The sequence below is a fragment of the Sinocyclocheilus anshuiensis genome, unplaced genomic scaffold (assembly GCF_001515605.1).
Source record: "Sinocyclocheilus anshuiensis isolate Anshui unplaced genomic scaffold, SAMN03320099.WGS_v1.1 scaffold86, whole genome shotgun sequence".
Taxonomy (NCBI): Eukaryota; Metazoa; Chordata; class Actinopteri; order Cypriniformes; family Cyprinidae; genus Sinocyclocheilus; species Sinocyclocheilus anshuiensis.
Genome location: NW_015547662.1, coordinates 4,281,391 through 4,293,325, shown reverse-complemented (window position 1 = coordinate 4,293,325; position 11,935 = coordinate 4,281,391). Strand labels below are relative to the sequence as shown.

Here is an 11,935-nt window from a genome sequence, read left to right as displayed (position 1 = left end):
TGTTTAGTTAACACTCGAAGGTGATTGGGCTCTCGGGCGAGATCCCAATTCGTCAGTCACGACTGACGTAACGTCTCCGTTCCCTCCTTCAGGGAACGAGGGTTACACAAGTAACCTAGACGTTATTTTACCTAGAGTCGATATAATACACCGTAGCAACAGATGAATGCAGATGTCCTTTGACTGAGAACATTAGTCATAGTGAGTTTTTTTACTCTTTGTGTAGAAAGGTCCTATGAATTGCAGCATGCTTGAGTACATTAAAGTGGCTTTGAATATCCTGATGCAATTGACAGTAATCTCACTTCTATTGAGGAGAAAAGGAACTCATTAACACAATGAATGAAGAAGCAACAACCTCTCGCATAACCCTAACTCCTGCTGTTACCTTGAAATAGATTTGTACATGCTTCAGAATGCACAAAAACACTCCGTCTGTTTTTCACACTCTCTCATACACCCTCCTTCCCTTTATTGTCTTTTGATTTACACGTCTTTGTCCACTCCCTGGTTGGTTGAATCGTAAACCCAGGAGAGATGGCTTGCCCTTCACACAGTCTTTATTTATGATGTCATTTCATATACTTGCTGTTGCAAGACCCACGGCCCTGCAGTGCAGAGCAGGAAAAACAGCTTCCCAAAGCCAGGCCGAGAAACCTTTTGCCAGGGCATGACAGACTGCGCTGAGTAAGGAAGCAGTGCTGGTCATTCAACAACGATGGGCGTAACATCCTGTAAAAATGTCATTAATGTGGTGGAGCACAGATTGCTATGCCGCTAATGGTGGAGGGTACCTTACAGAAGACATTTATGAACAACCCCAACCTCCAAATGCACACACTAAATTTTTATTTAATGGAACCCTATTATTATTCTTTAAATGTCCATTTTCTACTTGTTCATGAACAGGCCTGTGAAATATTATGTGTTACGCTTCCAATAGATTATATAACTGTTGGCGTAAATATACATTATGTTTAAAAATGTTATGTTTATAAAAATTATAAATATAATACTACATTAAATATACAGTATATTTGTTGCTGTATTGTGTATTTAGCATTCTATTCACCTAAAATAGAATTATGAATTATACTGTATAATGGAATTATGAACTCTCAGTGAGTGCATGCATGAATGTTCTGGACGTACTCTGAGTAACAATATTCATCCTGAGAATTACAGTGTAAATTTTCAAATTGCATTATTCTGCATCTCTACCAGTCAGAAATACATATTCTAAGAAAACAGATTATTTTTGTAAATGCCCATTTTATATTTGTTGTCACATGCCCATGTCTGAAATAGTGCAGACATATTTATTTACTATTAAATAGAAAGTCATTTGGTAGCATGTACAATTTTTACGATAAGAAAAGCATTTGGCAGACAGATAAAGAACAGTGAAATTAGAAAATGCAATTTAAAGGGATAGTTCACCATAAAATTGTAATTATTGTTTTGTTATTTACTCTCATTGTTTCAAAATAAATTAAACTTTCATTCATCTTTTAAACACAAATGTTATTTTTTTTAATTCTCACATATCTATTGAAAGTCTACGTAATCAATATTTTTAGGCTTCCAAAAGTACATAAAGACATTATAAAAGCAATCCATATGAAACGAGCAGTTTAATTCAAGTCATCTGAAGAGATATGATCACTTTAAATGATGAACAGATTTTAATTTAGGTTTTAATTCACATATAAACATTTATAAATGCACATGCATTTTTACATGCACAAGAACAAACCTTTGTCTGATGGTTTTAGAATGGCATGAATAAATAATGACAGAATTTTCAATTTAGGTGACCTATTTAAAAGTTGCATTTAAAATTATTTAGCAATTTATTATTCACTATTTAATTTAAATAAATGAATTAAATCAAGACTTTTTAAGATATTGACTGCATCTATTTATTTAAAAAAATACTATTTCTTTAATACATTTTCTTTGTGGTACTCCTATGATGCATAGTTCAGTCAGTGTGTGTGTGTGCAATCATTAATGCGAGTGTGGATGTGTGTGTGTGGGCTAATCTTGTTGTCCTGATGCTCTCTGTATAATGTGCTTGTCTGAGGTCATCATGTCAAAGCAATGGTTGCGTCAGCAGAAGGAGCTCTGAGGAGCCTGGGCCAGCTGTCACTTCAGGACTCCGTGCTCATCTAACACTCGTGGGAGAGTGTTTCTGAAATTAATGTGTGATTTCTCTAGATGGCTAATCAAATGTGGACCTACTTCCTACATAACCAGACAGATATGTGTATGTATAGGCCTATGCAATACTGGTAATCAGCATGGTAGCTTTAGATTATGCTTTACCTTATCACCACATGCCACCTGAGGCTCTTATGTCATTTTAGTTCCTTTTAATTGTTCTAAAATTAATCCAGCCTTAATCTCTCTAGCTCCTGAGGAGTTTGTCTCACTGGCTGAGATGGAGGACACGTTGTTGAGGAATCTTTTTCGGGGCTATCAGAAGTGGGTGAGACCTATCCTTCACGCCAACGACACGATTACAGTTCGCTTTGGTCTGAAGATCTCGCAGCTGGTGGATGTGGTGAGATTTGCACTGCAACATCTGATCTTCAACAAAGTCACCAAATGCCTAAACAAATAGCACACAAACAATGATGCATCCTTACGGAACAAACATGCAAGAGGCAGGGCAGAAAAACGTATGTGAATCCCTAGGCTACTGACTTCTTCAGAAGCTACTTAAAAACAGCTGTCAGTTGCTTTGCGGTTGAAAAAACTCTGCATGTCTAAAGTTCTTGATGTTCCAGATTATATATTTTATGTGCACATTGTTTGTCTCTTCTTGTTGCACAGTCACCATTACCCAAATGCACTTGCACAAAAGTCCACATAAAATCAAAATTGACACTATGTAATTTGTTAATGCACATTACTAGTCAGTTGAGCTGCTTATCACTTAATTAAATGAAAACAACACTAAACTGAATTGGAACTGAATAATGACACTATTGACTTTTTAGAGCTGCTTTACAGCAGCATTTGGGTTTCCTTCTCTAATACCGTGAAGCTGCTTTGAAAACATCGGTATTATATAAAGCACTATGTAAATAAAGGTGACTTGTCAAATCGTGTGGTGAGTTAATCCACAGAAAAAATAGTTTGTCTTTGAAACCTTTAGTCGAAATCTGAAAATTTTCTTTTCCTCTGGAATGGTGTTCCTCTATTTTTTCACATTTAATAATCTGTTTCACTTAGAAACATGTCACAATGCTGAAGAGGTTCGCAACTTTAAAGGCCGGGCTGGACTCCGCTTCGTCCACGGTGAAAGCCGATCCGGCAATCGACAGCGCAACGTTGTAGTATTTCCTATTCACTATTCCAGCACAGATCAGCTCCAGGCATGTTGAAGCAGATATCGTCCTCTTTTGGAAGGCCAAACAAAGTAGTTTTGCTTTCACAACGAAGCACACAGCGTCTTCACAACATGGCGGCGGAAACAACAAAACTACAGCGAGAATAAAAGTTACGCCTTCTTTCTTTGTGTGAACATTTGGGCGGCGTTATGCAAATCTTCCCACATAGCGACGTAGATATGTGGGGGCATGTTAGAATGAGCCGTTTTAGGTAGGTGTGGCTGACTCTTAACTTTTATAAAGAATATCTCTTTGGATTTGAGACTTTAGTCTTTGCAACTTTACAGATCTTCTTTATGCACCAAGAGCTTGTAACACTCCAAAGAGAAAGGAAAAATTGAAATCGCATCATATGACCCCTTTAGGGCAAGCATGTTTTCTCTCTTCTCTTAACAGAACTGATTAGTCTAGGAAGGATATGAGAATGGCAACTCAGATCATATTTTATAGACTATATTTACCCAAACACATCATCATGACAACCTACTTTGTCTTTCCTATAGTCTCTCTGTCTAATTAATTCTCTCCTTCTCTGTCCTCCTCTTTACTTGTGACCCACTGTATTGATCCTGCTGATGCTGAGCTTTCAAGAACCTGATTGAAAATGCATGTGTGTGTGTGTGTGTGATATTAGGCACTAGGCACGCTTTTATCATGTCATGCATGTCATGCACCAATTTGAAGATGATCATTTGTGTTCTGAAGAACCATTTTTAAAAAGGAAAGCAGGAGACATTGTTTGGGCTATAGTCAAACGTAATTAAAGTATATAATGTAACTATTACATTGACGAGTAATTAATCTGAAGTCTCAACAACGTCTGCACTGCAAAGCTTACCTGACAACCCTAAAATATGTATGGCATCATCCACCGTTTTCCTTTATTAGCTATTACTGAGTTCATGAAAAATAACTTTGATTGTTAGAGCCGTGGCCTAGCAGCTAGCATGTGAATGTTGAGATGTACTGTAGGCATTGTGAGGCATTACCCTTCAAGGCTTCCGTTAGTTTTTTTGTATTATTCTGTATTATATTCATAAATCAACATGACATATAAAATAATATAGAATCGTATTAAAGGGAGAGTTCACCCAAAAATAAAAATTCCGTCATCATTTACTCGCCCTCAACGAGTTTGGTTACCATTGACATCCACTGTATGGACAAAAAAGATTTTTCAAAATATTGTTACAAACCGGCATGACTTTATTTCTTCTGTGGAAGAATAAAAAAAGGTTTGGAATGAAGTGAGGGAGAGTAAATGATGATTGAATGTTCAGTTTTATCACTTTAATATAACATATTTAATATGGTTTGTTTAGAAAGATATTGAATTGATTGTAACAAAGTATACTTCTCTTACATAAAAAGGCATAATAACTTTACAAAAAGATTGATACGGAATATGTTTGCATTTTAAATCTTGTGTAAAATGTGTGGCACTCCAGCCATATGCTTATGTGGAATTTTCAGATCAAATTTCTGGTTTGGGTGCATTGAAATATTTGAACTTTTGCAGCTAGACCGTATGCAACTGGATGTCTTCTAATGAAAGCTATGAGCGTGAGTTAAGAATTTCCGATATTTTAGCCATAAAACGTTATTCTTCAAACCCTATTTCTGTAAAATGGGTGGCTGCAAATAATTTTGTCAGAAATAATTGTATAATTATTACATAAATAATTATGTTAATTAGCCATAGAAAACCGACTTAGCCCTTTGGTCACTGTATGGGAAGAGCTGCGGAAGGATTCTTCAAATATTTCTTTGGATGCGGCACAGGTTTGGACCAGCAAGGTTTATTTAAAAATCTTGGTTTATTTAAAAAACCTATTTAAAACAAGTTTATTTATATAGCACATTTCATGCACAATGGTAATTCAAAAAGCTTTACATAAAAGAGAATTAAAATAATTATAAACATAATCGCAAGAATAAAAGCTATAATAAAAAAATTTAAATGATTAAAAAAACAACAATAAAAAATAATCACATTTTCACTTCTGTGTGATCTCTTTAAGCTAGTGTCAGTTGCCCAAGTTAAATCACATCACAGTCTGAGTCAGACCTGCAACAGCCCATAAATCATGAAGTAATGCACTGTACAGGAAGTGTGTGAGTAATTATGGCTTACTGTATGAACGTATTTGCATGTGGCGCCTCCCCCTGATTTTGCAGTCAGACTGTCTCTATTTAATAGTGGGAGGTTAACAACTCTACATGATGTGTAAATGTTTGATCTTTGATCTATGAATTATCAATTTCCTTTACATACGTTATAGGAACCACAGAAAGACAAACACTGTTCCTGGAGCTCAGTCTTTATTTTTATTTTTTGTTGACATTTTGTAAATATAAAATATAAATAAATACATGTTTTACTTATTAATAAAATAATAAACAATAATAAACAAATGTGTTGCTTGTCAGCTCCAGAATAGCTTTTTTATTTTTTATTTTTTTAACTGCCCCATCTTTCAATAACAGCCTCTTAGCAATGCCTGCTTTTACACTGTAACATGTTCACAGAACAATCCATGCTAAAATGTGCTGCACAAACTTTTATATTTGGGCTGAAATGATCAGGAACCTAAGCTGCTTAAGAAAAAATGATATACTATGTCTGTACTATCCTCCTATATCACGACTAGGCTGAGCAAGGGACACTGAATAGGCATCTCTGGTGTGTAAATATGGTTAATGCTTAAGATTTCCAACATTTAGCACTGGATTTCATGCCTTTTTGGCATTTTTTTTAATTAGATGGTATTTTCGGACTAGGGAGGGAGTTTTAAGTTCTGATAGTTACATAATGCTTTCACATTAACTTTGTACAGTGATTATAATGAAAGTATAATGAACTCACTCTAATTTCTCTAATTTCACAAGAACATGTTTCTCATAATATTGCTGCGTTCAAGTCCTCTCAGGACGTTTCTAATTATAAGTTTGGAATTTAAAACCCAATTACAACAAGACGTGCATGAAGTCATGTTATCTTTATTGCTTTATCATGAAGTATTACCACCATTCTGCGTTAAAAGCACACACAATATGTACGGACTAAATTGTACCATCTATGGCAAGCCGTTTTGACTTTTATTCATTCTCAGGATATGAATTCTTGATAACAACAATTCAATTTTTTTTAATATCAGGAATTAGATTTCTACTAGTAACAATTGCTATTTTTGATATCAGCAATTACATTTCCACTAGTAACAATGTTAATTCTTGATATCAACAATTACATTTTCACTAGTTAAATGTCACCATAGGCTGCCATTCAAAATCAATTGTTGATATCAAGAATTAATTTCTTACTAGTTGAAATTCCAATTTCACATATCAGAAATACAATTCTTACTAGTAAAAACCTTTATTTTTGATATCAGTAATCACATGGTTACTAGTACAGATGTCTGTTCTTGATATCAACAATTTAATTCTTGATATCAACAATTTAATTGTCACTAGTGGCGATGTTCATTTCTGATATCTGAAAATGTATTTCTGATATCAACAATTGGGAGGGTAATTTCAGATATCTAAAATGACTTTTGTTACTAGTAACAATCACATTCATGATATCAGAAATGAATATCAAGAATTAGCATTTTAACTAGTGAAAATTGAATTGTTGATATCAAGGATTAACATTGTTACTAGTGGAAATGTAATTGCTGATATCAAAAATAGCAATTGTTACTAGTAGAAATCTAATTCCTGATATCAAGAATTAACATTTTAACTAGTAAAAATTGAATTGTTGATATCAAGAATTCATATCCTGAGAATGAATAAAGGTCAAAACGGCTTGCCATATTACAATCAGCATTGAAACCTTTTATGATCAGTACCAACCAGTTTCTGTTATTATTCTTTAATTGACAACTCGGAAAGACGTGGCTTTACGAAGATCCAGAATTTCCCTTTACACTTGAACTTTTTGGTGGAGTTCATGTGTGCTCAACTTGTAAATGTAATCATTCACTAAAGATTTGACAGATGTTTGAGTGAATTATCCCTTTAAACCTTTCCTTCTTCTATAGGCTAATAGAAGTGCTTGATGTTGATAATTTTGCCATTGCAAGCAGTTTTAGAAATCAAAAGCAGTCCAAATCCTGTGTTTAACATCCACATAACATCCTGCCTGATAAGATGCCTTCATCTGGTTGATTATTGAAGGCAGCTACCTATGATGTCCTACAATTCTATCTATGCAAGTTGTTCGGTGGTTTGTTGAAAGATTAAAAAATGACATCTTCTATGGCTTTTGCATTTTTTATAAACATACATTGTTAAAAGTCATTAAATTTGCTTGATTATGTCAAAGCTAACTTCAGACATAACCAAAATAATTAGTGTGATGCTTTGTTGGAATCCTGTTTGAAGCCAGTTTAGTCTGGGCAGCGAGGCAGCAAGTCGGTTGTTTTGGGATTCAGACACAATCTATGTATAGTAGTCCTGCAGAGCCACCTAATGGTCGTATTCTGTAATCAACTCTACATTGTGCTCACCTTGTTGTCATGACTTGGCAGTGTGCATTTTCTGGCTGGTGGAACACTGAACACTGTGGGAGCAATTGATTTTCACACCATTCCTTAACAGATAAGTCTCAGTCTATTGGTTCCTATTCAGAGTCTGAATTTCAATTTCATGAAACAAAGGACATAGAATACTATCTACTGAACTGCATATATAAATAGCACAGTTGAGTTAATCATCTGTATGGCACAAGTAGGTCAACAGTGAGAGATTTTTAGAGGCTTTGAGAGAAATATTGTAAAATAATGTAGTAAAATAATTTTAGCATTTGTGCATTTTCTTCATTTTTTTTTTCTCAGGATGAAAAGAATCAACTAATGACCACAAATGTCTGGTTGTGGCAGGTAACTCAAAGATCTTTTGCTTTCATTTTTAAGAATGTCCCAAAATATTTTCCTGATTGGTCCCTTTCGTGTAGGAGTGGACAGACTATAAACTTCGGTGGAATCCAGAAGATTATGGTGGAATCACATCCATCAGGGTGCCCTCAGAAACTATCTGGCTACCAGACATTGTCCTTTATGAGAAGTAAGTCTTTGTATTCATTTCATACATTTTCTGTATTAATGTCAGACAGGCATGCATTAAATAAAACTGTGAAATTTCTTTATGAAGTTTGAGATGCTGAATATACGAAAATCACATGACTTTTTTGTATATCATTAACAGTGCTCATGCAAGCTAAAAAAATATGTTGACAATTTACATAAGCGAATCTGTTATTACACATGCATAAAAATGACATGCTACATGCGTAATACTGAGCTAACAACAACAGTATAGCATAAACAGTTAGCAAAATTGAGTCACCCAAAACTTCAGAAGTGTACGCTGGATGATTTTTGTCCAACAATGTTCTGGAATGTTCCAGAAAGCACTTGAATAAGAAAATTCCAGAATGTTACAGAAACTTCTAGAATGTGCCCATCCTTGCAAAAGCAAAATATATCTGTACTAAACCAGCGTTTCATAATTAATGATAGAAGTTCTGACCTAAATATTTACCAAAATATTGATGCTACGTGCAAATAATAATTCAATATACAGTAATAATTAGCACCACAATAATAATACAATAAATAATACAATAATAATTAGCACCACAGAATCACAGAAGAACCATCAAAATTGTAAGTCAAACTGATTTTTGTTACATTGTGTAAAGTGAATGTATCTTGGTTTCTTTTTTGTGCACTTGAGATGACACACTTTGTATTTAATCTCCCAAATATTCATATCATTGTGCCCTGCATAGGCCTACTCAAACAGATTTAGACTTGCCTTAAGTAAGCAACAACAACAAAACAGCTGATATTCACTTCCTTTGATTTAACACGTGGTCTCTCAACTTACCAGTCATGTTTTTATGAGACAAAAGATCTGAGCGTGTATGGTGAATATGAAAAGTCAGTCTCCACCGGCATGGGCAATCACAACTCTCATTTGATTAAAAAAATTAAAAATGTAGTTGTTAATATTGTGTGTCCCTCTCTCCATCTCTCCTAGTGCTGATGGCCGATTCGAGGGTTCTCTAATGACCAAAGCCATTGTAAGGTTTAATGGTACCATCGTGTGGACTCCTCCTGCCAGCTATAAATCCTCCTGTACCATGGATGTCACCTTTTTTCCCTTCGACAGGCAGAACTGCTCGATGAAGTTTGGATCATGGACGTACGATGGCACTATGGTGGACCTGACCCTGCTAGACGCATATGTAGACCGTAAAGACTTCTTTGACAATGGCGAATGGGAAATACTCAACGCCACCGGCCAGAGGGGCAGTCGGCGTGACGGCATTTACTCCTATCCTTACGTCACATATTCGTTCATTCTGAAACGTCTTCCTCTCTTTTATACACTCTTTCTCATCATCCCATGTCTCGGCCTGTCGTTTCTCACGGTTCTGGTCTTCTACCTCCCCTCGGATGAAGGAGAAAAGCTTTCGCTCTCCACCTCCGTCCTTGTGTCTCTCACTGTGTTTCTTCTTGTCATTGAAGAGATCATTCCATCTTCCTCTAAAGTCATTCCTCTGATAGGAGAGTATCTGCTTTTTATCATGATCTTCGTCACATTCTCGATCATCGTGACCGTGTTTGTCATCAATGTCCATCATCGTTCTTCTGCCACGTACCATCCCATGGCACCGTGGGTTAAGAGTCTTTTCCTCCAGAGATTACCCAGACTGCTCTGCATGAGGGGACATACTGATCGCTATCAGTACCCAGACATCGAGCTGCGGAGCCCAGAGCTAAAACGAGGGATGAAAAGAGGGCAACAGAAGAGTGCCGGAGGAGGACGAGGGGGGTTAAAGGAAGATGAGAACCAGGCCTGGATTGCCCTGTTGGAGAAAACCGCTCACTCAGTGCACTACATTTCTAGACACATCAAGAAGGAACACTTCATCAGAGAGGTGTTTAGGCTTTTTCCCCCACAGCATTAACTTTCCGAGTAAATATGTGTTCATTCAGGACACTATTTATACGGGACTAAGAGTAGTAAAAATACTATGAAGCAGTCAGTTATCAAATTATGAATTCAAAAATAAAAATAAATCAAATTGACAAAACAATAGAAAAATTTATAAATATTTCTATTTTCAGCTTATGTTTACCATTTTAAATGTAACAATAAAATATTAATAAAACAATTCTAAACTGTAATTTAAGGACACAAGCTTTCAAATCTGAGTCATTTAAACCAATTGCTTTGCAAATGGTTCACTGTTTCGAATCGTTTTCTTCAAACTGTGATCTATTAAAGAAACAGTTCACCCAAATTGCTGAAAATGTACTCACCCTCAGGCCATCCTAGATGTAAATGTATTTGTTTCTTCATCACAACACAAATTTAGCATTTGCTTACCAATGGACCCTCTTGCAGTGAATGGGTGCCGTCAGAATGAGAGTTCAAACAGCTGATAAAAACATCACAAATCGCAAGTCATGACATCAAGTAATCCACATGACTCCAGTCAATCAATTTAAGTTTTAAATGAAATTAGTGTAGTGTATTATTAACTTCTAGACTCATTTGCTTAAATCACGTGACTTGGCGAGTTTGATACATGCACCGAACCACTTATACGAAACAAAAGATTCATGAAGGTTTCCAAGCGTCCTGAAGCAGTGTTTCAAAAGCGCCCATCACTAAGACACACCGTTTTGACACGATAGCCATCTGCAAAAGCAAAAGTTGTTGGAGATATTAGCCTGAAGCCATACTTTATCAACATAATATTAAATTTAACTACATAAATGCATCTGTGTCTGCAAGATTTTCTCTTAACTACAGCACCTTTTTAAAAATGTAATGTGTTTTAGGGGGTATGTCTTAAAATTCAGAAAGCTCATTGGCTGCTGCCAAATGCATGTGAACTGTCTAATGGCATTGGTTCAACTTGATTGACAAATAGATAAAGAAAAGCATTTGGCACAAGGATAAAGAAAGCCAATTTGGAAATTCTCTTTTAAAAATACAAAATGAAATACAATGTAAAATTAGAATTTAATAATGTTTTAGAAAAGTATTGCTTTCCATGAAAAGTTTCAAATGTGGATTAAATTAAACAGCTTTAAAAAAAATTTTTTTTTAGATTGAAAAGTGGTCAAAGATGCAATTGTGCAATAAAAAAAGTAGTGCAAATGAAGGCAAAAATATATACTGTGTGAAAGCCCCCTAATGCTAATTGTTTGGGACAATTCGGTGTTCGAGGTAGTCTATGAAAGGTGAAAAAGCTATTTAATGACAAGCTGTGTATTTGTATCTGTCTGTCTCTCAGGTTGTTCAGGACTGGAAGTTTGTGGCTCAGGTATTGGACCGGATCTTCCTCTGGGTCTTTCTTACAGTTTCTGTGCTTGGCACCATCCTCATCTTCACCCCAGCTCTGCAGATGTACCTCAGCACATCTTAAAAAACCAGCCTACCAAATCTCCTTTTCCCTCAACAACATTCTTATGACCCCTTTGAAATATATGTAGTTCCCACAACAT

General features: G+C 35.6%; 1 protein-coding gene across 1 annotated transcript in view; it reads left to right on the top strand.

The window, feature by feature from the left end:
- The window catches only part of chrnb3a (cholinergic receptor nicotinic beta 3 subunit a), a 13,897-nt gene extending 1,962 nt beyond the window's left edge, over positions 1 to 11,935 (top strand). The window contains exons 2-6 of the mRNA XM_016504552.1: positions 2,415 to 2,566; positions 8,246 to 8,290; positions 8,365 to 8,474; positions 9,453 to 10,356; positions 11,725 to 11,935. Coding sequence (XP_016360038.1) covers positions 2,415 to 2,566; positions 8,246 to 8,290; positions 8,365 to 8,474; positions 9,453 to 10,356; positions 11,725 to 11,856 — 1,343 coding nt within the window. The 3' untranslated portion in view covers positions 11,857 to 11,935. The remainder of the gene's footprint in view (positions 1 to 2,414; positions 2,567 to 8,245; positions 8,291 to 8,364; positions 8,475 to 9,452; positions 10,357 to 11,724) is intronic.